Genomic DNA, 27773 nt, shown 5'->3' on the forward strand with positions numbered 1-27773 from the left:
GAGCTTGCTGTGAAGGACAAATGAGTTAATATCCACACAAGCAATTAAATGGAGCCTTGCACTCAGTAAACACCCAAAAATGTTGGATGGTGCTGTGACAGAGGAGTAAACTGAGGCTCAATGTAGGGAAGCTGCTTGCCCAGGACTGGGCAGCCTGGCTCCTGAGGTTGCGCCGGGAACCACCACGCTGTGCACTGAAGTGCCCCTGGAGGGCCTGGCACACAGCAGTGCTCAGTGAACTGTGGTCATCTCTGACCTCACCCAAGTGCATGCACACACAGAGGGAAGGGAGCCACATCCAACCTGTACATTTATTTACAAGGCACAAGCTGAGAGCAGGTTGGGGACTGCCCGAAGGCCTTCCCACTCCTCCTGGGCCCGCTGACCCCATCATCTGAAGCCATGGGTGACCCTTAAGATGAGGGCCCGGAGTGGCTGGGCTGGGCCAGCCTGGCCCTCAGGCAAGCTCGGGGGTGGTCTCCCTGTCCCCCAGGCCTCTCCTCTCCCCCTGCGCCAGGCCTGGGCTGGGCGTCCCTCTCTCACACAGAGTTCCTGTGTGTTGGTGGTCGTAAGGAAGGTGGGCGGGGGCTGGGCCAAGCCAGATGGTGTGTACTAGGCCTTATCTGTTGGGAGTGGGGAGGCGGGCGGGGGCATGGAGGTCCTCTCTCACAAAGCCTGCTCTGTCTCCCCTGGCAGCTGGGCCTCAGGAATTGGCCTTGCTGCCTTCCTGCCCCACCAAGGGCTTCCCGCCACAACCACAGAAGCCCCACATACTGGGACCCCCAGTCTTCCCGGTCCAGCTAGGAGCAAGCTCGAGCCAGGGATACCCCAGGTGAGGCCAAGCAGGGGTCACCAGGGCAGCGATTCCAAGAGGGGGAGCTGAGGAGGGAACAACAGGGCTTGTGGCATCTGGGCTGTGGCTGATGGGGCCAGGGATCTGTCTGGGGAGGCATTAGCAGGATCGATTCAGGCCACATCTGAGGCGGCTCACGTCGGGGAAGCAGTCGCTGCGCGGGGTCGTGGGGAGCCCCGAGCCTCCCAGCCTGGTGCAGCCTTGTCCTAGCCAGCTCACCCTGGGGGTCTGGCCCATCTGCTCTGGCCTTCTGGGCTGTGTGGCCTCAGCCCCGGCCACCGTGAGGCTGCGTCCAGGCCTCAGCCGCTCCTGGGGCTCAGACCCCCAGAGCCATGAGTGCCCCCGAGCTGCTGATCTTCTTGAAGCGGTTTGCAGCACTGACGGCAATGAAGTTTTTCTGAGGGATGAGGGAGAAGGATGGCGGTCAGCCTTGGGGCATTGGAGAAACTGGGGCAGCTGAGCATCTCCTAAAGACCGTCTTCATTCCACAATGGCCAGACACTAGGGAGGGTGCAGTGCCCAAAATGGCCACAGGAGGGGCCATGATACTGTATCTTCCACGATTCCCTCTTCCCTCCTTCAACAGGTAAGCAGCCAGACCTGAGAACCTCTCTGCTCTAGATGCTCCAATGGTTCCTGTTTCACTCCAACTCAAACCTAAGCCCCTTACCATGGCCAACAAATCCCTCCACCTCCTGCCCCCCATTACTGTCTGATTTCTTCTGCCTTAAACCCTTGCTCATCCCACTCCAGCCTTACTGGCCTCCTACCTGTTCCTTACACTTGCCAACCACGCTTGTGCCTCAGGGCCTTTGCACTGGCTCTTCCCTCTCCCTGGAACACTCTTCTCCCCAGATCAGCATGGTTCACTCCTCTCCTCCTTCGGGTTTTTTGTTCACATGTTCCTTCTCAGTGGGCCCTTCTTGGCCACCCTATTTAAAAGTGCAACCCTCCCTTGGCACTCCTGATCATCCTTAGTTTTTTTTTCTAGACCCCTTCCTTAATCCTTTTTAATAACTCCCCAGCCCCTACCCAAAGTAAGTCCACAAAGGACTAAAATCCTTATCTCTTTTGTCCATAGGTGTACTCCCAGGGCCTAGAAGTAGTATATGTTCAATAAGTATTTGTAAAACGAAGGGAAGAGGCCTGTGATAGAGTCAGAGATCTTTTTCTGAGCATGAGCCTCAAATAGACACCCCTCCCCATGGTGGGGGTGGTGGGTGGAGGGTCACTGCTCCAGGACAGGAATCAACCCAGGACAAAGAGAGAAAAGCCAATCTTGTTTTCCAGACAGGGCTAGGCCTGGTCCATAGAAGCTGCCAAGGCAGGGCTGGTGGGGCCTGGGATCTAGTGCCAGGAGCTCTTCCTGCCTGCGGCCCCTCCCGCCTCCCCACCCCATCCAATGGTACCTTCCAGCGCCTCTTCATGAGGTATTTCTTAAGCAAGATCTGAGACTTGAGGCGTCGGTTACAGCGCTTGGCTTTCTCTGCCAGGTTGTTGAGCCAGGGGTGGGCAAGGCACTGGGCAGCGCTCATCCGGGCCCTGTGGGAGGGGGCAGTGTGGTGAGGGCGGGCGGCATGCTTGTGAAGCACCAGAACCCAGCCGGCCCAGCCTTCTTCCTACCCTGCCAGCCCACGTGCACACACACACACACACACACACACACACACACACAGGGCTTGCATGCTTGGGGTTTGTGTCCTCAAATGAGCCTCACCTCTGGTCCTTGACAATGAGGTTGGAGACAAAGTCTTTGGCTTCATCGGACACAGCCTCAAAGGTCTCCTCATCAAAGTACCAGTTGGAAGAGAGAACGTTGTTTAGGGTCTCTGTGTCATCATCTCCCAGGAAGGGGGAGAGGCCGCTCAGCCTGGGGAGAGGGGATGTCAGGGTGGAGGGAGGTGAGACTGGAGATACTGAGTCACCTTTGGGGGCCCAGGGGATGGAGGCAGATCCTAGGAAGCAGCACCATATCCTGAAAAGACACCCAGCCTCTCGAGTGGGATAAACCTGGGCTTGACTCTGGCTGGGTGACCTTGGGCAAGTCATTTCCCCTCTCTGAGCCTCACTCTTCTCATTTATAAAATGGGCATAATCATCCCAGCTTCCCAGAGTTACAGTGAAGAAGAGGAATGATGAATGTACAGAAAATGTCTGCTGCCCCTCTGCCCCCACTCATCAAAGATCTGTTGTCCAGAGCCCTAGACTAGGATATTATGCCTTGAGGGGCCTTCATTTCTTCATCTACAAAATGGGTACGAAGTTCTCCTTTTCTGGTTCTCCCTAGCACTTCCAATCTCTGCAAACCCCTGACTGAGGGAGTGGGGAGATGGAACCCACCTTTCCAAGACCCCAAGGCCAATTTTGGTTCCAGCTGCCCACCCATGTGTCCCACCCCCATAGACACCAAACTCCTGCAGGACTCACAGCATATAGGTAATGACCCCCATACTCCACATGTCTGTCTTATCAGAGATTTGGTCATAATTCACCACCTCAGGTGACAGAAACTCTGGTGTCCCAAAATTCACCTTCAGCTTCTCATTGGGATTATACCTGGGAGTGAGAGCAAGAGGTCAGAGCACTGCCCTGGCCCATTCTCTGGCACCCTCCGCACCTCCCCTGTCTCCTGCCCCCCTCAAAGGCTTGCCCTGCCCTCCCCACCCACCAAGGTGGTACCTCCGTGCCAGGCCAAAGTCAATGATCTTCACCATATGGCCTGTGGTGTTGACGCACAGGATGTTCTCTGGCTGAGGAGAAGGGGGTGGCTCGAATTGACCTCTGACCCAGCTCACCCTTCCCCCGCACCCAAGTCCACCCAAATCCCAAACTCTCTGGACCAGAGGCCCAGGCTGCCAAAGTGGGCAGCCCATCAGAGACCCCTGGACCTGCCTGCTCCTGGCACAGACAAGGACCCTAAAGCCCCGAGACGGACTTTCCCAGGGCAGGAACCATCTTTTCCCGGCCTCCTTGTTCCCCCCACCAGTGTCTAACTAAGGCACTGAAGAAGTGCTCGGCCAAGGCTCCTGGGAATCCCGTGGCACCAGCACAGGTGAGTGTGTGAATGACGTTCCTGGAAGGGCCTCCATTTCCTTCTCACATAACATAAGGACATAGGACTAATCTAAGGTCCCAAGGCAGAAACATTTTAGGTAGTTAATAATGGTTAAAAGGCAGGAGACTTCACACAAAAACACTGCTTTCCTGATCTCTGACACCTCCTGAAGCCCCAGAAGCCCTCACCACACAGCCACACAGCACCTGGTGTCAGTCACCACTGCCGCCTGAGCCAGGTGTCTGGCCCCCAGGTCTCCGGGTTCTCCACCCACCCTGGCCTAGCCCTCGTTGTTCATCTGGGCTCTGCCGGCATTTGATGAGAGGGTGCGCTCTGAAGGTGGTTTTTTGAACTGATGCATCCAGCTAATGACCTGAGTAGCTCAACCTGGTGTTTGAACAAAACATGGAAAGCAGAGGAAGATCCCAGGGTACAATCTTTTGGGGGAGCAAGACATACTCCGATCCCTCCTGAAGGATCGAGACTTCCCAAAGAGCCCTGGGAGGGGCCTTCAGGCCACTGTTTGCCCAATTTACTTCACTGTGAGACCCCTTTTCAATGAGAAACTTACTGCTATCCTGAAAAAACACATTTAAGGATAAAGAGGTTTAAGACAGCTTCTTCCCCAGGCGCTGTGCTTTAACCGGGGACCCTGCTCTGCCCCACAGGCACTGGCTTTTGCGGGGCAATGACAGGTCTCCAACGCGTTGCACAGGTGCCAGCTCTGTCCAGAAGCTCAGGAGTCACCCTAATCCCCCCTTTCTCTGTCTCCTACCACCTCCCACATCAGCAAATCAGATTGGCTCCATTTTCAGATCATACCCCTCTTCCCTCCACTACAGGCACTGGCACCAGCCCCCTTCCTCTATGCGCTTGGTGGTGACAGGCGCCTCCAAGATTCCCAGCTGCCACGTTGCCCGTGGAAACCCACCTCCTAACCCTCACTGGTCAGGAAGACAAAGGAAGCCGTTAGCCTCCCACCTCCCACCTATGGGTGAGCACGCCCACCTGCCAGTGGGCTGCCGGAAGGTTCACACAGCCCCCCAGAACAGCTCTGACCCCGAGCCAGCCCGGCAGGGGTGTAGGCCAGGCCCAGCCCCACTTCTGCCACCAAGGCTCTGGCCCCCCCGCTGCCTCTCCACATTCACCTGCTCTGCCTCCCCGTTACCCTCGCATACTTTTTATAACGCTTGTCACAGGTTGAAAATGATCTATTTTAGGAACGTTTGTGTCCCCCACTAACCTGGAGGCTCCAGGGGACAGGGGTGCATCCTTCGTCACCCCTGCGGTAATGCCCGTGCCCGGCAGTGCCCAGCAGCGCAGGAGCAGCCTCACACAAGAGAGGCACTCGACAGGTAATCATCAGAGGAACGAACACAGGTCCTAGCCACGAGGCCGATGGGTGCCAGCCCTGCCCCCTGTCCTGCAGACACTAGCCTCCGGCCCCCGGCGCATGCACGGCTCCTGCCTCCCCTACACCACAGCCGGCTTCGTGCTCCAGCACCTGCGACCAGCTGACCACGGCCGGCCTCATGCCCGAAGCAGCCCATTTGCTCTGCCTGACCAGCTCTGTGCAAGGGATGGAGCAAGGTCAGAGAAGGGATCCCAATATTCTTTAACTTTTTGCTAGCGCTTCTCGCATGTCTGTTGCTGCACTCATGCTATACTTAATTGATTTACTTTCCTGACTCCCCTTCTAGAACAAAAGTTCCACGAGGGCAGGCATTTTTGGCCATTTTGTTGACTACTGGATGTCCACCACCTACAACACTGCCGCCCATGTAGGAGGGCCTCCGCAGAAACTTGGGGAGTAAATGAACAAACGCTCCCAGCACTGTGAGGGGCCAGCAACACTTTAGCAACACTCAGCAAGTTCTATGCATGAGACGCTGAGCTTGGGGCTCACAGGACAGAGGATGTGCACTTAGTACTACACTAGAAGACCCTGAGAGCTAGGACCAAGTGTTTTTTACTCTCTTTTGTATACCTGGCTCTGGTACTTAGTAAAGCCTCAATAAACCCCTTGAGATCTACAGATAGAAGGATGGAAAGAGGATGAGAAGGACGAATGGGAGGTTGGAGGGATAGCTGCTTGCAACCCTGGTTTTACGTGGCCAGATGCTGCTCCTGCCCATCCCGGGAGGCCCCAGCCTCAGTACCTTGAGGTCCAGGTGCAGAACCCGCATCTTGTGCATGAAGAGGATCCCGTCGCAGATCTGCCTGACAAACACCATGGTGTCCACCTCAGTCAGCTGATAATCCTCATCCACAATCCTCTCGAAGAGTTCGCCGCCCTCGATGCTGTGTGCACAGACCCCTCTACAGGCTTGCTTCCGGGCCAGCTGGCACCGCCACCCAATCCCCTGCCCCACTGCCAGCACTCACTACTCCATGAACAGGACTATCTCATGCGAGGTCTCGATGGCCGCATAGAGCTGGATCAGGTTGCGGTGGTTCAGCTGGTTCATCACTTCGATCTCAAGCATCACCATTTCCTAGACACCAGGGAAGCCAGGGTTACAACCAGAGTGTCACCGCACACTGCCCTCCACCCTCCATACCTCTGCTCTGGACCGGACCTGTCGGGCCTGGCCTCTACCACTGCCCGGCCTCCTCCTTGCTTCCCATCTCTCCCTACCCCCAGCTCATGTCCTTGCCATGGGTCATTCCTGCCGGGAGACCGTTCCTTTGCCAGTTCTTCCCCCCCAACTGAATACTGGGGTGCCTGAGGGCCAGTCCTCCACTCATCACTCTCCCCACTGCACTCTCTCCCTGGGTTTTCTCCTTAAGTCCTTACCATTCCATGCAAATGTGATTAATTCCCAAATCCTCATTTCCAACACTGAATGTGCCCTTGAACTGCAGGCACCAACAGCTCCAAAGGCCTAACTGCCATTCCCATCGGATGGCTAAGAGACATCCTGGATCTCTCAGGTCCAAATGAAACCCTTGCCACTGCCCCTGCCCCACAGCTGAGTAGCCTTCAGCTTGCCTGTCTGCAAAAGGGCAGGCCCCCTTGCCTAGGCATGCAGGACAAACAGGAGCTGACCCAGATTCCTCTCATTCTCACACCCTGCATCGGGAAATCCCTCTAGATTTCAAATCCAGCAACTTCTCACCTGTTCCACCACTGCCTTCCTGGCCTAAGCTGCCATTATTTGTCACTTTCAGAAAGGGTGAATGCCAACTGTCTCACTGGTAGCTTGAAATCAGCCACGGTAGGAATATTTATAACCAGGGAAATTTCTAAATGCTACAGATGGGTCCCTTCCCCCTGCCTGTCCCCTCACTCCTCAGCATCACATCCCTGTCCCGATTTTCCCATTTTCTCCATGCTTCTAGTACTTCATTCACGTCTCACTGGACCCATGCTTCCTCAAGAGATGCCTGACCTCACCACCCTATCTTGATGGCCCCCATGGGCCCTACACTCCCTGTCCCCTACCTGGCATTATATTTCTTCCTAGCACTTCTCAGTTCCTAATGCCATACTTTCTGTCCATGTTGTGTTTAGTTGTCTGCCCTTGTTCTAGCATGTCAGCCCAGGAGGACAGGGACTCATGGACTTCGCTGCTGCTTCCCTAGCACCTGGCACAGTGAATGGCCCAGAAAAAGGACTCAATAATTAATTAATCAGGAGCAGATTCTTATTAATCTCCAGAGCAGATATCTTGAGCATCTATACTGAGCCAGGTCCATGACAGAGGCCTGGAGACCCAGCAGGCAAAGTGCAAGAGCTGGAGAAAGATGAAGTCACATGGAAACTGCACGGCTTCCCAATGTGCTAGAGCCGTGATGGAAAGGCAGGGCTGCTGGGCTCTGGAGCTTCTCCTCATGCTCCTACTGGGCTCAAGGCCTCCACAGGTGCTGTGTTTCTGTCGCAGATGACCATAAGCTTACTTCTTGGCTCCCCTGCCTCAACCCAAGGGTCCATAACAGGCCTCTGCCGCTCCTGTTCTTCAGGCTTTCCCTCTCACAGTCCCCTCGGCTTGAAACTCTCTTCCCCGCCTCTCCACTGGAACCCAGCAACCCCTTTGAGCCTTCATTGGAGAGAGACAGGCCAGCTAAATCAGAAGGCTCCTCTGCAGTCCCCTCCTTACCCCCTCTTGACCTCCACCTGACCCCCTCTAAACTCTGCTGAAACTCTCTCGATCCCCTCCTGACCCCACCTGAGACCCTGCCTGACCCTCACTCTAGCTTTCCTGAGTTACAGCCCTCACCACAACAGGTGGCTAGGTAGTCATCACCTCCTCACGCACCTGACTTTTACTCCACATGGGCCTCTGCCTACATTCATTCATTCATCCACTCTTTCATTCGTTCCTTAAACAAACACTGCCCTCGGCCTCTGAACCCAGCCTGGGCCAGGTGTGGAGGCACAGTTCTGGACAGGTCTGATTACCTTGGCACTCCCTGAGGGCGGAAACCATACTCATTTCACTTTGGGACCCCCAGTGCCCAGCACAGGGCCTGGCACAGAGCCCGCACTCATCGTGTTTGAACCAAACAGAAGGCAGGAAGGTCCTGTGCCTAGAAGGGGAAGTCCCCAGGGTAAGTTCACCACCTGAGGTGTCTTGTTTATGGGTAAGGGCTTCAGGCCCCTGAGGCAGGGTTGTCTGTCTGTCCATCTGTCTATCTGAGTGACATCTTCAGCGCATCAAGGTTCACACACCAAGCCCCTGGTGCAGACATATGGATGGAGGGAGGTGAGACGTACGCACTTGAAGGATCCCCTCTCCATCCCACGGAGTCAGCCCCTACTACCTTGTCTTTGGGTGTCTGTTTCTTGATGACCTTGGCTGCCAACTTGAGGCCTGTGGCTTTCTCTGTGCAGGTACAGACTGCTCCAAACTTGCCGCTGAAGAGAGAAGAGGTTGGGAGGGAGAGGGTTCCTGGGGGGAACCGGGCTGAGGTAGGAGCTTGTGTTCTGCTCCTGTCTGGATCCCCCTCTGTGAGATGGGATGCTTGCCCCGGCTACCCTGACTCCCTCCTGAAGCTGTGAGCTCTATTGCAGGGACAGTGGCTGAATCGCACAAACCATGGGCACAGGACAGGTAGGCTCATCCACAGGATGGCCCCTGATGTTACAGCTCACAGCCTTGTCATAAGCATGAGCCCTGGGGCTCTGGGCCCCAGAAGAAGGCACCTATAGGGCTTTTTATGAAGCCCTTTGAGGTGGTTAGGGTGGTACCTGAAACTAAAACAGACAGGAAAGTACTGCTCTTCTCCTATGGGAAATACTGCCTAATCAATGGTGTGTCTGTGTGAGACACGGGGACATGAGTGCATATCAACCCACGTGACAGCTTATGTAGGAAGAGGCAAGTGAGCATGTGGAATTAGTTGTGTCAGTGTAGATCATGTACAATTGAGGTGTGGGTGGGCCTTGCACATGTCGGGGCTTGATGCTCTCCTGCCTGTGGGCCAGGGGCTCGGGGTCCCAGCTCTCACCCGCCCAACGCCTCCTTGGAGTTCAGGCTGAATTGACTGTTGACGTTCCCAGGCCTCAGCTCCACGATGCGGTGGGGAAAGGGGGCTGGGGGTGGCGGACAATCATCTGGGGAGGCAGAGCAGAACCATCACAGTCAGGGCCAGGGGCTGCTGAGCATGTGCCCCAGCACCACCCCCTCCTGCCTGGCCTGGGCCCCATCCAGGGAAGTTCACCAAGTGATACCTGGAGGACAGCTGGCTCCAGGATAGGGGCTAAGGGTCCCAGTTTCCAGTTTCAGCTCTGCCACCAACACACATAATGGCCTTGGGACTCTGTCAGAGGGGGCTCAGCGTCTCCTAGCACAACAATGGGGACAGCTGATTGGACTTCTCAGACCCTCTGGCATTATAAGTCTCCATCCCAAACTATCTGCATTTCCATTAAAGAATAAAAGTTGGCTGTGTGTGTGTGGTGGGGGAGTCGGGGACACGAAATCGTGGAGTGCCAGAGAGGCCTTACTATGCCTGAATGATGGGGTAGGTGACGGGACACGCCTACCATCCCCTCTAATTACACCAGGAGCTGGCAGGCCTGGCCGAATGGTTGCCCAACCTGGGCATGGCCCAAGGGCAGGGGGAGGGCCGGGAGGAGCCGGGGACGGAAATGTTTGTGGGGAGGGGCCGCCACCTAGCGGCAACCATGGGGAAGGGAACAGCGGGCCCTGGCGGCCGACAGGCTGAGTCATCGGGAATGGAAACCTCTTTATAAATAGCAAGAGACAGCAGGGAAGCCGGGCTGGTGATAAATCTGATGGCCCTTGGAGGTTGTTCAGGTCCCGTCACCCCAAGGATGTGATTTCTGGAGGGGGCGAGGGAGAAGTTTCTGCTGCTGCTTGGGGGAGGTGGCAGGTCTCCTGGCTGCCACCCTGCCGCAGGCCCTCCCACCCTGTCTGGGTGGCACCGTGCCACTGACCCGGCAGGCTGGCTGGGCTTCCAAGGCACCTCAGCCTGGAGGGGATGGGTGTCAGGACACTCTGGGCTCTTCTGACCCTATCTCACCCCACCCCCAGCCCTGCCGCACCCCTACCCGGGCCTTTTCCCTATTCACCTGCTCCCCAAGCTTGCTCATGCTCAGTGGCTCCTGCTGCCCATTGAATAAACCACCAAACCACCAGCTCCTTGTCTGATCGTCACTTAAGGCCACTCCACAGTCCTGCCCCATCTCATGTGCCCAGCTTCCTTGGTCACTGCTCCCATGCACAGGCACCTATGCTTCTCAGCTCACCAGCCCTCTATGGCTCTCATGACCCTCCCCACCCCCTCCAGGACGTCCTTTAACTACCAAAGCCTGGCCTTTGAGCCATTCTACAGACTGACTTCAAATTCCACTGTCTGGAGAGTTGGTGCTGCTCCAAAACCTGATTTTTTTTTTTTTCAAAATCCCATTACAAAGTAAAAGAAAGCCAAAAGCGAGCTCTGAAGTGACTCTGTTTGGATAGGTTCAAATCCTGTCCTAGTTGTGGATTTGGGGCACTCACTCCATTTCCCTTTCTCTGAGACTCCATTTCCTCATCTATCAAGAGACTAGGAACTTGTATTTCTTAGAGTTGTGTGACACCCAGATGGGTCAGCCTGGGTGAGGCATGGCTCAGAGCAGCTCAGTCCTCTAAACAGGGAGACGTGGGGACACCTGGGGACCCCCCCTTCCCTCCCCAGCCCCCACCTGCCCTGGCCTACCCAAAATCTGGAAGCAGTCCTCCTCCTTGGCTGTGGGACAGAGGGCCTGCCCCACCTCCGATTTCTCCGAGGGAACAGCCTGGAACTCGATCCCCCTTGAGGTGTCCCCTTGCACCGTAGCCTGGTCAGCCTGGCCTGAAGCCTTCTCTCCAGCTTCCTTCTGGCTCTCTGCCAGGATGTTCTTCCCTCCTTCTTCTACCTTGGCTGGCCCCGGATCCTTGGGGCTGGGGGTCACAGACACCCCTTCAAAGATGAGGTCTGATGCCTCATTCAGGGGTTCCTCAGCTGGCAGCTTCTCAGGCCTAGAATGTGAGAACACAAAGGTGAGGCCTTTAACAGCTACAGCACTGCTTCTGCCTCCATGAGGCCTTGATGCTTCCACAGGCTCTTCTGTAATTCAGAGTCAATACAACCATTCCCTATTCTCCCTGCTCTGGTCCCCACCATGTCCTCAAATACACGAGGTGAGGCATTCGAATTCACTTTATACTAAATCAAGGGACATTAATAACACTATACATGACGGTGGTCATTATCTTGACTCTCAATGCACTAATAGATCATTAACATCTACTAATGGGATTGTTGTTTTGGTTAATCATTATGTGATTACAATTAGATTATGGAGCTCTTGATTCATACAAACTGTGGCAATGCAATTGATTAATGTGTCAGTGATATCAATGTATTAATTGATATTAATACATAATTCAGACTGATAGAGTGCTATTATTGTGGTTTATAATGTATCATTAATATCATTCATATGATTAGCATTCAGGTAAGTCTAACAGATTGCCTCATAAGACTGGTCTATATTAAAGTTATGAAAGCATTAGAAATGATCTATCAATCTAATTATTAGTTATTTTTTATATCATAGTAAGAAGAAATGTTATCTTTTCCTTCCAATATCCTGCCCTTGGCTAGAACCAAGTTCACAGAGTAAGGGGAACTCCGAATTCCACTAGCTCCATGAAGAACTCTTCGAGGACCTCTCTGTCTTGACATTCCAGGTGTCTATGAACTATCACCATGTCCTGATTTCTGCAGGGGTGCAAGGTAGTAGAACCAATGCCCAGGACAGATACTAAACATCAGAACTGCCCAATCTGGCACTGAACGTGGTGACAAGGACGCCCAAGACATAGGAACTAAACACAACTTGGGGACAGAGCCTTGGACCCCTCCCCACTGCCAGACAGGGGACATTCACCTGGAGATGATGGCAGGGCAGCTGGGGCTGTGCAGAAAGGCGGGTGAGCCCCTCCTGACCCCTGCTTGGCCCTCGGCCGCCTTCTTGTGTGCCTTGGGCTCTGGGGGGCCCTGGCTGCCTGAGGTCTCCTCCTGCTTGGCACTGGGCTTCTTGACGCTGGCCTCCGCTGTCGCAGTCTCCTGTGGCAGGGCTGCTGGCTGCCCAACACCGCCCTCCGCAGGCCCCCCACCCATATCACCTTTTCCCTCAGGGCCCTGGCTGCTAGTTGAGGGTTGGGCCAGGGCCCCATCCTCTTTCTTTAGGGCAGCAACTTTGGCATCTTTCTGCACGGTGGGTGGGTCAGGCTCTTTCTTTGGTTGTGGGGTCCCGGGTTCTTTCTTTGCATCTGGGGGGCCAGGTTCTTCCTTTGGGTCTGAGGGTCCAGGTTCCTTCTTCCCATCTGGGGGCCCAGGACCTTTCTTTGGATCTGGTGGACCAGACTCTTTCTCTGTAGCCAGAGGTCCTTCACCTGCTGTACCATTAGGTGCCTTGTCTGAGAAGGAAGAGGGATACGGGTCAGGATCCACCCTCCCCTCCTGGGGCCAGGCTGGCCAAGGACCAGCTCTGGGCCCAAGTCCCCACCTAGGCAGCGATCTGCGAATGCATGTCCCACTGAGGCTCTGGGGCCATCTAATGGCCTCTAGAGATGGGCCGCTGGTGCCTTAGAGGCCCCTGGGGGAGACTTCTGGTCCTCTGATGCACCTTGATACCCCCACCATCCCTGGCCTTGAATGTTTGGGTGCCATCATGAGGGCTTAACATTTTCTCTGTCTCTCCAGGGAGGGCTTCGCATAGGCCCTCAACCCCGCCCAAACTTACCCAGAAATAGTTATAATTTCTGGGCCCTTCATGAGCCGTACAGAAAAGGCCGCGGGGGGCACAGAACTGCCACTGAGGAATGGGCCTGGCCCTGGATTCAAACACCCCCTTCCCAGGCTCCTCCCTCTGTATCCTGCCCCAGCTTGGCACCTGTTGATGGGCTCTGGATTTCCAGCTCCACTGCTCCGTTTTCTGTCGCCATGAGGTAGGGAGGCGTGTGCTTCTGCTTGTCTACTCAAGTCTTTCTAGCTGCAGAAAGAAGACTGAGGTGTGTCAGGCTGTCAGGTTCCTTCTCTTGTCTGGCTGAGAGGAGCCAGGGCCAGCTGACTGAGGCTTTTGGAGCAGAGGGGGCAACCTGATGGCCGCCTGACTTGGAGCGGCTGCCCAGGAGCGCTCCTGGGGCAGTTGTAAGGGATTGGGCTGGGTGGGCAGAGGCGGAGGCAGGGGCGCGGGCAGGGGAGGCGGGGACGGAGGAGAGGATCCCTTACACCAGGGGCCATGCAGCTCGGACTGCCACCACCTGTCACTCTTGGCCCCCGTTCAGAGGACACGGCATTCTTCCCACAGACCGACCGGGGGGGAGAGTAGTGTTGGAACAGGCAGGAAGAGAAAAAGGAGGGGGCCACTAGGCCCCCAAGGGAGCAGCCTTTTCCTAGGCCTTGCCCAGTGTCACTGGCTTGGACCTGTCCAGGCAGGGGGCCTGGCACAAGAGGGGCTCCCGGGCACGGCTGGAGGGCAAGACTGTGCTCGGCCCTGGCCCTGGCTCTGCACACCTGCATGCCGCATCTCCTGGGGTTGCCCAGAAACTGCTTAGAGACATGTAGGCTGTGGAGATAATCACCCTGACCCCACTGCCCAGCTCTGTGCCCATGATCCTGCTCCTGGCATCCAGACCTGCTGGGGGCATCTCTGGAGAAGAAATTGTCTCAGGGGCACTTGCTCAACCTGTGCAGGGGCCTGAAAGTCTTTTCTTTTGAAAATGTATTTTTCTAGGGCTCCTGGAGAGACGGAGGCTGCCCCAAGCAGCAGTGGGAGAGGGTCAGTGCTCATGCCCACCCCGCACCAAGCAGATTGGTTCTCCCCAGTGGCCTTTTTGAAAGGAGAGGGCTGGTGGAGTCTTTCCCAAGAATCCTCCACCACAGTGGTGGCCTGAGGGCCACTCAAGCCCAAGATGATGAAGCTGAGATGGATGGGGAGAGGTATGATCCAAAGAGCCTTCCACCATCCAGGGGCTGCCTATCCAGAGCCTGTCTCTGAGGGGCGCCTGGAAGGCTGGCTGAGCTGAGTGCACTTGAAACAGCCCTGCAGTGGGCGTCTGAGTTCAGGGTCTGACTGTGGTGACCCACCCTGTCCCTCCACCGGTACTCTCTCACATGAAGGAAACCAGCCCTGCCCTCAAAAGGAGGGAGGTGGAAATGAGCAGCAGGTCTGAGCAAAAAGAAAAATTCTGTAGCTGTGAACAAGATTGAGGTGGCTGTGAGGGGCACTTGGGTGGCTCAGTGGTTGTGCATCTGCCTTTGGCTCAGGTCGTGATCCTGGGTCCTGGGATCGAGTTCCACACTGGGTTCCCCTCAGGGAGCCTGCTTCTCCCTCTGCTTGTGTCTCTTTCTCTCTCTGTCTCTCGTGAATAAATAAATAAGATCTTAAAAGAAAAAAGAGAGAGAGAGATTGAGGAGGCTGTGAATGAAATGATGGGAAGCAACCTCCAAAATGAAAGCAAAATTTAAGCCATGTGCAGAATAGCATGTAGAACATGCTATCATTTGGGCCAAAGGCGGTAATATATAATAACACATAAACTTTCACTTTATATGCATAGGAATTTCTTCAGGACAACAAGCAAGAAACTGGGGAGAAGGGGTGGGGGTGGGGAGATGTCACTGCACTCCCTTTTACATTTTTGTATTTGGACCATGTGAATGGAATACTATTCAAAACGAGCAATTTTTTTTAAGTGATCAAATGTTGGGGTGGCTGGCAGAGGCTAGCAAAATCCAAAGTTGGGGCCCCTTCCCGTCTTGATGACTTCTTGCCCTTCTGGCCCTCCTCTCTTCCGTTTCCTTCCTCTGAGATCCAGGTGACAGTCTGCCTCCTCTGGGAAGCAAAAACATTCCTGGATGCCTGTCTAGCCCTCACCGGTGTGTGAGGCCTTGCTCCAAGTGCTCTCAAGTAGACTCACTCGTATGAGCTTCACAACAACCCAAGAAGGTAAGTACTATTACAGATGAGGAAACTGAGGCCCAGGCTGTTCGCCAACTTATCCAAAGCCATATGGCTTGTTGGGGACAGATGAGGATCTGAACCCAGGCTTTCCTAGGGGAAGGGAGCTACCATTTTTTGAGGGTCCGCTGTCAGCTCTAGCCTCGTTGTCTGCAAACTCCACCTTGATAATAACTCTATGGGGAGCTTCCATCTTGTTCCCTAGATGAAGACAGGGATCAAGAGAGTCACATGCCCAAAGTCATCCTACAACGGAGCTGAGCCAGAAATGTCCTTCTTCAAAGCCCAAAGTCCTCTTTCTTCCCTAAGATCTCCCAGCATGTGTCTTGCCCCTCTGTCCCGGCCGGGTACCCCACCTTTGTGGTCTGACAGCGATCTGAAGGCTGAAGAGCTTCCTCTCTGTGCCTGCCATTGGGGTCACCCTGGCCCTCTGTTTGGTCATTTCCACAGCATGTTATGGTTTAGCTTGTAATGTTGGACTCCCCCTCCTTTGGCCTTCTTTGGCTCCAGGCTAATCCCACCACTGATTGTCTCTAGGAGCCCCTTGAGGGCAGGGGCTTTATGATGCCCACGTGTTTCCCCAGCACAAAGTGTACTTGCCAGTCGGTATCTGATGAGTAAGCAACTGACTGGCAAGGCTCTGGACTGGGTCTGTGGGATGGCTCTAGGACCATGGCCCTTGCCTACATTCCCTTGTTATTAACTATGGCTGTTGGTACCATATTTATGGAGTGAGTGCTCAGGAAGGGCCAGGCCTGATTTTGCCAAGGGCTTTACCCAGCTCACTGAATCCTCACAAAAGACTGCAGGGCCCAGGATTAGGCCACTTTAAAACTGCAGAAGCTGTTGCCAAGAGAGGGGAAGGGGCTCATCTCAGGAAGCACACAGCCACTGAGTAGCTGCCAACTGTCCAGATTTGAATCCAGCACCATCTCCTGTTGAGACCCAAATCGGAGCTAGGACAACATTAGGGGCTTTATTTGCTACATTTGTTATGGTTCCCAAACAAGTAGCATTTCTTAAGCTCTTACTAAGCAGATCATGCCCCAGGTGGCAGTGTCAGGGGGGTGGAGAAGGAGGTAAGCAACTTGATGACAACAAACCTAAAGAGTGGTGGTTAAGAAGCTCTGAGACTAGGAACCCAGGCTTGGACAAACGCTGTTACTATTTTCTTATCTACAGGACGAGCACCTTCCTCCTAGGGGAGGTATACAAAGCATTTAGAACGGTACATGGGGACATAGTAGGTGCTGTATAAATGTCAGCCATTTTATCCCTATTTCACAGATGTGACAGGAAAACTAAGTCACAGGGCAAACCCACAGAGCTGGGTTTGAACCGTCTAAGCCCAGGCTTGGCACATAACTACTCTGCCCCATCGCCTCTCGCAGGTGGCTGGGAGTGCGGAGCGAGCACATGGTCTGTAGAGTGCCTGGCACAGTCCTGGCAGCACTGTGGGCTCCCGATAATGTTGTGGACACCCCAGGTAGAGGGCTCAGCTGTCCCGGCAGGCTCCTCTGCCATCCCTCCCACTGGGATGAGAGGCTGGCCTGGTTCCGGATCCACGGGATTGCCTGCAGCTTGCTCGCCCGCCCAGGGTTAAGCTCGGCTGGGCCAGCTGCTCCCTGGGAGTCCCCGGGCTTCTCAGCGCTCCCTTGGAGGCACAGGGGAGGGGCCTGGGGAAACCTCTTCCCCGCCGGGGGCAGCCAGAGACCCTGCCCACCCTTAAAACGGGGCTTTCCCGCCCCGCGCCAGCTGTGCAGCCACCCTCTATGCCTCTACAGAGGCAGGCCAGGAAGTGGGGCAATGCCAGGACCAATTAAACCCGCCAGGGGAATTAAGGTCAGCAGGATGCAATTATGCCTGTTGGATTTAACAAGGCCAGAGGAAGGTTTCTTCAGCCAGAGTTCACGGCTCCTTAGGCCTCTTGCCCTGGACGGCTCTGCATTCCAGAAGCCTAGGCTCTCAGGCTCACCCATCCCTGAGAATTACTTGGGAGTGGAGGGGTTAACTTCACTCGGGCACTGCTTCCCTGGCTCCTGGAAGGAAATTGACCCGGCCAAGAGGCTTTAAAAGGCCCTGCTCAGAGAAGAAGTTTCCCGGCCTGACCCTCTCCCAGCTCGGCTGTGATGGAAAATCCAGGGAGTTGAGTAACCTTTCTGAGTCCAAAGAGCGCAGCCAGTTCCCCTCACAACTTTCCTGTCGTCCTGACATGGGAGCCAGTCAGGGCTGCTTTCTCCTGCCTCTCCCACCTCAGACCCCTAAGCCCGGGGCTGTGGCAGTACTTCTCAGGCCTCAGGAGGAGGCCTAGGTAAGACCCCGTCCTTCCTTCCACCTGAAATGCTGAGCAGAGTCTACACACACTCTGTGTGGCACACTGCACAGAGATCCCTCTGGAAGCTCAAATGACACACTGATCCATCTTGAAATGGTGGAGTTCTATTGCTAAGATCACTTACGGAACGCTCTATTCTGTGCAAGGGCTAGCTAACGCGGTCACTCTGGGGACACAGATGTTGGAGAATGGTGACAGGATCACGACATAGAGAATTTTCGGTGAAAAATGATTGTAAGGTCATTCATGAAGCAGAATCCCTTTTTGTTGTTAAATGCATTTATTGATGAGAAAATGTCTGGAGGGACATAAATACACATACTAATAGGTATGGGAATAGAGATGGTTTTTATTCTTTGGATCTTCCAATTTTTTCGAAATGACCATTTGTGACTCTACACAGATTAATGAATAATTTGAAACATATCAATGTGCACACAGATTTCACTAATTCAAGACAGAAAGTGGTACAAGCTATGTATGAGACATAAAAATGGCATGGATTGGGACTACTGGCCAGGGTTGACTTCTCAGCTGAGAGCACAGCTCCGGCAGGCTTTCTCAGTGCCCAGATCCCCAAGTTTGTTTTCAATGAAGCCTCCTTCAAACGGAGCCCCCAGGCTCCATCTCTCTAAGCAGCATTTCAGGTGGTTCTCATGCACACCCACGTTTGAGAACCCCCAAACCAGAGGGCTGTGCTTCTCAACCCCACTGCACATGGGAAGTATGTGGAGAGCTTTCACAACTCAGGCTTCAGGATATTCTGAGTTCAGGACAATTAAATCAGAATATTTGGGAGGTGCGGCCCAGAAGATTCCAATGTGCAGCACAGGTGCTGGTATTTTTTAAATTCCCCAGAAGATTCCGATGTGCAGTCAGGGTTGAGAACCACTGCTCTGAGGCTCTCCCAGGATAAGAACTTCACCTCATTTCCTTGAAATGCCCCTATAAATCAGGCTACAACAGTGCCTATGGCAGGTGTTCCCTTCTGACTTGTTACATAGGCCATGCACACTGTCTCAGCATCTGGGCCTCTGGGGACCTATATCCAGATCTAGCTCAGGACAGGGACCATGTCAGTCAACTTTGCGTTCTTAGGACCTAGTACAAAAAATGGTGCCATTAATAGTAATAGCCATGAATATTTATTGTGTATTTACCATGTACCATATTAACTCCCTTAATCTTCATAACTTTATGAAGTAGATACTACTATCACTCCCATTTCCAAGAGGAAACTGAGGCAAGTTTTCAGAGATAGTCTTCCAGTGGTGCCAGAATTTAAACCCCAGCCACTTGGTCCAGAGCCCTTATGCTTGATTAGTACTCCATATCACTAAATGCCCGCTGCAGAATGAATTCATAAGTGGAGAACACTTTGTGTCATCAGGTTGGTGGCCTTGAGCCCAACATTCAGTAGGTGCTCTATAAGTGCTGAAGAGCAAGTGCTCTCACTTTGGTGGGGCCATGGGATGCTGTGAAACCTTCACTTTCTCCCTCTCCCCTGTCTCAGCCCAACTCTGAAGCATAAACAGCAAAGCCCAAAATAGCCAGGTAATGACGTCAGAGGAACAAGGTCATCTGAAAATTACTCAGGGCCACTGGACACCTCCCTATAGGATCAAGTAGCAGGAGGGTACCCCAGGCTGGTGCAGCTGTTCCAAGAACAGGAAACGTCCCAGGAGCAGACTTGGAAGCACCACTTCGGGAAGGCAGGGCCAGTGGGGGCAGGGGACAAATGAAGACACATAAATGAGTAGAAGCAAGATTCAAGCACAGAGTATAGACCTGGGAGTTGCAACTAATTCAACTTTGCACAAGAAGTTACTCCCACTGCACGATCCCAGCAAATGGCTCAAAAATCTGGGAATGCATGTTCTGTCCTGTTGCACAGGATGGCTTCCCAGCCTGCCATTGTGCTATTTATAAAACTTGAGGTCCATTTGCTAAACTGGGTTGCCACAAGAACCAGGGGGTGCATGGCAAGCTCTGAGCGACTGCTGCAAGCGGTGGCCTGCCTGGGATGGCGAGGAGCCTCCAACCAGGGATGAGGAGGGGGCTGGGGCAAAGCACCTACCTCCTGGCACTCCGACCACCCTGGCTACCATTTGGTCCGGCCAAGGCTTGTGACTTAGCTGACTGGCAGCTGCCACCTCCCTGACAGGAACCCCAGCAACCAGCACAGTCTGAGAAGATGCACGCTGTGTGAAACTGAGAGAGGACCTGCCTCCCAGCCTCTGGGACGCTTAGCAGGAGGTTCCCGGAGCAACGTCAAGAGCCAAGTGAGGGCTCCAGCCCGAATTGCAACCTTCACAAGACACTTGCTCCCAAGTCCTAAGTTGCTGGCTGGCTCTGGAGGGTGACAGAAACAATCTCTTCTTCATCTGGGGGTCTCTGATCAAGCATCCCCCAGTTCAAAAAGAGCCAGGAGCTCCTGAGACTGCCCATCCCCTAGAGCTGGCTCTACTCAAGGAATGTACCTGGTATGGTGCAGAGGACACTAAAGGGCAGACGACCTGGATCCACACCCTGCCACCTACTAGCAGTGTGACTTTGAGGACAGTAACGTAAACATGGAGCCTCAGTTTCCTCATCTGTCATATGATTTGTTGGAAGGCCCTATGGAAAAACCTTCAGCTCTCCTTTATTCTGGTAGTGGAGTCTTGGCTAGGGAGATAAATACCTACTCAACAAATCAGCAGCGCTCCTATGTCACACGAAGAGATCTCACAAAGGTGACACCCCAAGGAGCTCCAGAGGGAAAGAGGGTTCTTGCCTATCAGATCCCCTCTTGTTTGGCCTTGGCACCAAGGGTCATGGGAGAGAATGGCTGCTGGCTCCCCAGCCCATAGGACCTTGAGTTAGGAAACCTGTTGTCTCTCTGGCCCTGCAGGTCTCTCTCCTGCACTGATGCTTGGGCGTGCATCCATCCCCCAGGGGGCTTGTTAAAACACACACATCTCCAGAGTGTTTGACTCAGGAGGCCTGCAGTGGAGCTGCATAATTTGCATCTCTAATCCTGATGAGGCTCGGCTGCTGCTCCACAGACTGCACCCTGAGGACCGTCGTCACAGGGAAAATTCTCCCAGCCCCAGTTGCTGAGCTTCCAGCCTAATTACTACCCATTTTCCTGAGGCCTCTGAGCAATAGGAATTACTCAGAGTCTGTTCTCTATGTGTGTGAGGAAAATGCAGAAATGCTCAGACTCAGTTGTCAGTACAGCTGTTTTAAGGAGAGATTGCTGCACAAAAACCGAAGCGGTAGTGAAGGGCAATGGGTCCCGGCAGCCCCTTCCGACCCCCCATCTGACAGCTCACACTGTGTGGCTTCCTCTGTTTCCTACTGCTGCAGTAACGAATTACCACAAGGTAAAGAAAAAGGCCAATGAGCAAGTAAGAATCAGTAAGCCTCCAGTGTAGACATCAACCTCCAGCCAGCAGGGTGATTTCTACAATTTCAACTCAAATCCCTCTCCTTTGAGACTCCATGCAGTCTCTGAGAGGTCTCTCTGCTCCTTTGCTGGTTGTTAACTAGCAGCTGCTGGCTCTGTACCTGTTAGGTTAACTTTGGGTAAACAGCAGGGGCTTCTGGCAACCCCTGGTGACACATACCCACTGATAATTAATACTGAGCATATGACTCAAGCATGGTCAGATTGAGTCACATTGGCCAACAGGAATGAGTAAGTGCCCAATGTGGCAGTCACCATTGCTGTTCAAAGTGCCTTTGGTTTGTGTTAAAGCTGGGAGCAAACTGTCATCCAAAGAACGGGAGGAAAGGTCTTTTCTAGAAACATCGTTCTAACTTCTACAATGAGGAAATTGAGCCCAGAGAATCCAAATGACATGCGCAACATCAGAAAGCCAGAAGCCACCCTCCCAGTTCCTAATTGAGGGCTTTTCCCACTAAATACTGTTGTGTTCTTCCTGACCCTGCGACAATTATCCCAAAGCAATCCAAGTCCCCTTGACCATGAACATTGTAAAAACTGAACTGTGGTGGAGAGAAACAGAAGAGCAGCAAGGCAAGGTATCCATTTTACCGTGATGTCCTTAAACCGTCTCCAACAATAGAAAAACCACTACTAGATATCTTCACATCTTGGAAAAGCCAAGGATGGGAGGGACTTCCTTGTAGTAGTCTTTAAGAATTCACTGAACATTCTGTGCAGTCTTTAACCAAGTTCCAAGGTCAAGAGAAACATCAGAAAATATGTGTGTGTCAGAGGACATTATTCAGGGATTAGTCCCCTGGAGTGATCTGGGCTAGATTTCCGCTTCCAGAACCACCCTTGGAAAGTCCTCAAGATAGCACACTGTCTCCAACATATTTCATTGAAGTTCAAATGGTAATCCAGGGGCAGGAGAGCTCCCTAGAGGTGCCCTTTTGCAGTGAATGAGCAGGTGGCAACAGAAAAATATAAATATGGAAGTAGGTTAGAACCGACGGCCTGTTAAAAATTCTGAAAATACTCAAGTTGAAATAGTCTTTCCAATTCAATCTCCCTGTTTGGCAGATGTGGAAATTCAAGTCCAGAAAAGGAGAGTGACTTGTTACAAGTCACGCAGTGTGGCAGTGACGGAAGTGAGTGAGATTAGATTTCCTGCCCCTGCTCTTCCCAAAAGACACATCATAGCCCCAGGCAGAGTTAAGAAAGACAAAGGGTAAGACAAAGGGTTGGAGACAAGAATCAATTATGTAGGTCTGCCTGAAAATGCAGAGTTCTAAGACTTTAAGATACAGAAAGGCTTTGCCAAAGGCCAATAAACATTTTCTTTTGGCATGAGTGCCAGTAACATTGACATCACAGCAGCCAAAAGGAGCTTTCCATTTTGCAGATATGTATGCCAGGATAATGTCATTAACCATGCTTTTGGGAGGGGTTTATATTTTCTTTTTTTGTTGTTGTTTTTTAAAGATTTTATTTATTTATTTATTCATGAAAGACACAGAAAAAGGTAGAGACGTAGGCAGAGGGAGAAGCAGGCTCCAGGCAAGGAGCCTGAGCCTGATGTGGGACTTGATCCTGAGACTACGGATCACACCCTGAGCCAGGGGCAGGTGCTCAACTGCTGAGCCACCCAGGCGTCCCTATATTTTCTTTTAAAAATTTAATTACAGGGATCCCTGGGTGGCGCAGTGGTTTGGCGCCTGCCTTTGGCCCAGGGCGTGATCCTGGAGACCCGGGATCGAATCCCACGTCGGGCTCCCGGTGCATGGAGCCTGCTTCTCCCTCTGCCTGTGTCTCTGCCTCTCTCTCTCTCTCTCTCTCTGTGTGACTAGCATAAATAATAAAAAAAAAATTATAAAAGAAAATTTAATTACAAATCTTGAAAATGGTTTGAAATAGTTCATTTAGAGACAGATATGATACATTAGAGGCACAAACAAATCTGTCCTATAAATAGAATCTAGAAAAATTGTTTGCAAAACAAGCATTTTCAGTGGGGAGAAGCAAACTCAAAACAATGAAACAGTATGCTTCTATTAAAATTCACATTTACAAAGTATGCAGTTAATATGGAAATATATTTGAATTACTACTGCTAAGTGAAAAACACAGGAGATATATATACCCAACACACATCCCAGAAGCGCACATATATCCCAGAAACATCCCAGGCAGGTATGTGAATATGCTAAGAAAAATTCTTTAGTGTAAAGAAAAATCCTTTAGTATAGAGAAACAGACTAAAATTGCATACATGAAAAAAACAGATTATACAAAGATGATCATGGTGGTTGATGTATTTTTTTTCCTCTTTCTTCCTATTACCAGGTATTATCTGAACGGTATATAATTAATACTAAACCCTACTTCAGAAACTGGAGAAAAAAAAAGCTGTAAATCCCACTTGATATTTTTGCATAGAGCAAATTGAGTCACTTTCTAGTCACTTAGCAGATTATCCCTAGGACACTGTGTGTGCGTGTGTGTGTGTGTGTGTCCGCGCGCGTGCTCCTGAGTGGGAACATGTCCGGGTCTTGAGACTTTTTAAGTCGGCTTACCACCAAGCCAGCTTGAACAAAGCTGCCCCAAACTGTTTTTCATATTACGGTTTATGACCACAGAGTCTATTTTGTATCTTGACCTGCTGAAAACTCTATCTCCCACCCCTGCTCCTGAACAAAAGCCCTGGGAATAGCTTTGGTGCCAAAACAAGCTGAGCAACAGCAGTAGGCTACAATTCTTAGCACATTCACATGCTTGCCTGGGATGTTCTGGGATACCAGTTCCATAACTACATGGGTCTCAGCACATCAGACAGGGCAGGTTTTTATGCCTTTCTGGCTAATAAAATTTTAAGGGAAGGGGAGAGGGTAATTGATACCTTCAGGTTAAGGTTAGTCTGGTGAAATATTTCCCAATAAAACCCAGAGTTTTCTAAGCCTTTTTCCCTACCCCTCCAACTATGGTTTCTCTGGGTGAAATGTCAGCATCTGCCAAAACCGTTTCAGGAAGCTGATACCCTCAGCACATAAGAGCCCTGCTTTGACCTGAGCCCAGTCTCTTATTCTCTTGCAAGAGCAAAAATAACAAAATATTGTGAGACATTTTCAATGTCAGTATCCTTCACTGCAGTGCTAGAAAACAGACTGGGTATGCAAGGAGACAAAGGAAACAAGGGAAAAGTATGTTTTGTCCCCAGGCTTCTTTTTTGTAGCAACTATACTGGCTTCAGCTGGATAACAAATTGTCCTGGAATTCTTGGCGTTGATGCAAACATGTCAGCTCCCTGGTTACGCCTTCGTCACCACTCAAAGTACCACACACTTTAACCTTCCTGCTCTTTCCATAGGCCTAGGTTTGTCCCGTATCCAGGAAACTTTATATGTTGTCTAAACTGAGCATCCCAGCAGGCTGCAAGGCAGATGGCAGCTCAGGACTCAGAATGTTGACTGAATCCTACCTGGATCCACACCACCACGCTGTAACTCAGCCTGCCTGTGCAGAAATAGGAGCCCAGCCACGTGGTTAACAGCTTTTTTAACTGCTACTCTCAGCAATGAGGAACTTCCCCAGAAGATAAAATTCAGAAAGAACTGCAAAGGAAGTAATGTCAAGATTTGTCCAAGGGGCCACACAGATTTAACCAGATACTCAAGCCAATGAGCCCCCAAGGCTCAGCTAGGCCAAGAAGAGGTAAAAGACCAGGTGTTGCTGACGTGTGCTCAAGTCCTTAGAACCTCAAGTCACTAGCCTAGGAGTTCTGCAGAGGATCTTGACCCCACTACAGGTCTGCTTCCATGTCATCAGGTCCTCATTAAGAGGCTTTCTTTATACTTCAGTCAGGGGAAAGCCAGGACATGTCCACGTAAAACCTGAATGGCATCGTTCAATCCAGAACACATATGAAAAGAGCAAGGTACAGAGCGTAAAGCATGATACTACTTGTAAAAAATAAAAGGAGAGAGATAGAAATACATATATGGTAACTCTCTGCAAAAGAGCACACCTGGCAGCACCAACTCTGAGGATGGGAACTGAGCAGTTGGAAGAAAAGGTGAACTTTATTTACCTTTGTATCTTGTGAATTCTGAACCATGTGAATGTATAACATTTCAAAGAACAAATTAAAAACAAATGCAGAATACTATAATCTTATTGTTACAAAAAAAAAAAAAAGAAAAATGCTCTAGAAGTCTATATACATAAAAACATTCTGGAAGAATATGCAACTGTTATCAGTGGGGTACTCCTGGGAAACGGAGTAGGGAAATGAGACTTGCATGGTTTATTCTATATGGTCTGTATTATTTTAATTGTTTCCAAAAGACATATTATACTACTTTGGCAATTTTTACTTAAAAGAAAGAAACATTTTTAAGAATTGCAATCTCACCTCCCAAAAGAATCTCTGAGCTCCCCCAGTACTTTCTGTGTCTCACATTACTCAGTCACATCTTATCTTGTATTATAATGCCTTGTATACAGGTCTCATCCCTGTTCAACTCTGGAGCGACTGCAACTATAGCCTGTCTACCACCCAAGCTCCAGTCTCCAGGGACAAAACTGTGCAAAAGAACCAGCAAGGAATAAAACAGCAGTCAAGATGGCAACAAAGCAATCACACAAGGGCAAAATGACCAACCAAATTAAGAGTGGACAGTAATCTTACAAATATGTTAAAGAGCACAAGCCTATTAGCAATAGGGGAAACCATGACCAAGTCAAAACAACATTGAAAACAAAGAGTCTTTCCCAGAAATTGTGAGAATTCTAACCATCTGCATGTGCGCATGAGCTAGGAGCTTTGCAAAATTGCCAAGCGAAGTGTGACAGCCAGATTTCTCAGTAAAATTAAGTAAATTCCTATCAGAGGACATGTTCTCTGCTTAGGAAAATTTCAGAGCAACCTCAGAGTGTTGAAAGAGAAGCTCCCGCCAGAATATAGCCTGAAGGGATAAAGAACCTGACTTCCTCTGCAAGATAAAAGTGGAAATTTTGAGCTTCAGAAGAAATGGTAGACTGTGTTAGAAATAAGGGTCATGTGAGGTGGTCCCAAAAGAGAACTCAGTATGAGACAGACAGAACTGAGGAGAAACAGCCAGCTGTTGGGAAACTGAGGAAGTCTGGGAAGCAGGAAGCAATGGATGTCTGCATCTCAATTTTAAGCTCTTTGCTCTCAAGTAATGTAATCCCATTCTGTTGCCTCTCCAAAACTGTCATATATTACCATCCCAACATGGGTCTGTGTGGAGAGGGTAATCCAGAAGGATCCCCTAGGTCTATAATTCTTGGTAATACTCTTTCCAGAAACCTCAATTTGAGGGCTGGATTTATTCTCCTACCTGAAATGACTAAAAACAAAAAATGGGCAAAATATATAAAACACCTGATAGATAGAAGTATATGAATGACATATAAGAATGACGGTGGACTGTCAGAAAACTAATACGAGAGGAGGGAAGGCTACAGAGGATAGACACAGAGGAGCTCAAGGATTGAACAGGAAAAAAACCCAACAACAAGAGGTGACCAGAAACAATGAAGGCCCTCCAGGAATCTGCAAGAACGGAGGAGGACTTGGGATAGAACTGGATTTCTCATAGGACTGATATCTGGGTACCCTCCTTAACTACTCTCTTTCTTGCACACCACAACCAATATGTCAGCAAGTCTTGCGGGTTACAACTTCAAGATACACTCAGAACCCAACCATTTCTCATCACCTCCACTGCTACTACCCCAGACCAGGCTCCTACTAGCTCATACATTCCTGTTTCCAACCTTACATGCCCTCCATCCCATTCCATTCTATTCTTCACAAAGCAGTAGGAGAAACATTTACCACATGATAGAAGAGAGGACAGTTACTGGCTTATGCTCTGTCTTCCCTCCTAAAAGGTAGCTCCGTGAAAGCAAGTTCTTCTATTTCTGTTCATTGCTGTATTCCCAGAGACTAAGTAAGTAGTTCCAAAGTAGGTATAGTAGCATCAAATAAATAGTTGTTAAATGATTTACATAAGTAGGTATAGACCTGTATACTAGACTTCTAGGAAATGAATAAAGGAACTGTATTTTGCACCAGTCTGTGGGTCTTCAGGAGGCTCAGGGAACTGCAAATCATGTCTTGCTTTGTATCCATCACTGAATCTACAATGGCCTGTTAATAATGCTCACTGAACGAACAAATGAAAGGAACATAAAATAGGTTTACTATCTTCTACAGTCACTGGAACTGGCCTGGGCAGGATATAGATGCTTTTATATCTCTTAGCACAGGAGTAGAGCATGAGTTAAGAGTAGAGTTCGTAGATGATGTCAAGTCTAAAAGAAATACCCTATTTAACATGGATCTAGCAAATTTTGTGCCAGCTACAAAAGAATAGAGATGATTAACATAACTTTTGTTTTCAAGGAGTAAAAAAAATTTAGCTATCTGGGTCTCTACCAGTTTCTGAACAAGTACAAATAATTCGTGGTATAATTGTTCTACTAGAGACATATAGAAGAAACATTTGGGAGGCACACAGAAGGAAGAGATCATCCCAGCAGAGGTCAGGTGGTCAAGAAAGGACTTATGAAAAAGATTTTACTTTAGTCTTGTAAAGAAGTTTACCAGCT

At 51.1% G+C, this 27773-nt stretch overlaps 1 protein-coding gene across 1 annotated transcript; it reads right to left on the reverse strand.

Annotated features, from left to right (window-relative positions):
- Window positions 1–292: 292 nt before the first annotated feature.
- Window positions 293–13542, reverse strand: MYLK2 (myosin light chain kinase 2). The gene is made up of 12 exons (XM_055343134.1): window positions 13300–13542; window positions 12292–12823; window positions 11076–11377; window positions 9360–9465; window positions 8673–8766; window positions 6294–6403; window positions 6068–6209; window positions 3533–3603; window positions 3281–3409; window positions 2571–2723; window positions 2263–2395; window positions 293–1250 (listed from the first exon to the last, which is right to left on the reverse strand). Exons 1-12 carry the CDS (start codon window positions 13349–13351, stop codon window positions 1170–1172), a joined length of 1905 nt encoding a protein of 634 aa, XP_055199109.1. The 5' UTR covers window positions 13352–13542; the 3' UTR covers window positions 293–1169.
- Between the last annotated feature and the right edge of the window lie 14231 nt (window positions 13543–27773).

The sequence above is a fragment of the Nyctereutes procyonoides genome, unplaced genomic scaffold, assembly GCF_905146905.1.
Source record: "Nyctereutes procyonoides isolate TBG_1078 unplaced genomic scaffold, NYPRO_anot_genome, whole genome shotgun sequence".
NCBI lineage: Eukaryota > Metazoa > Chordata > Mammalia > Carnivora > Canidae > Nyctereutes > Nyctereutes procyonoides.

Bases quoted from the DNA above. Each gene is read 5' to 3' on its own strand.
- MYLK2 (XM_055343134.1), bottom strand. From the start codon at position 13,351: ATGGCGACAGAAAACGGAGCAGTGGAGCTGGAAATCCAGAGCCCATCA. The intron at 3,604-6,067 runs GTACTGAGGCTG...CCTTCTCCTCAG, and splicing joins TTCTGCACCTGGACCTCAAG to CCAGAGAACATCCTGTGCGT. The intron at 3,410-3,532 runs GTACCACCTTGG...TCTCACTCCCAG, and splicing joins GACTTTGGCCTGGCACGGAG to GTATAATCCCAATGAGAAGC.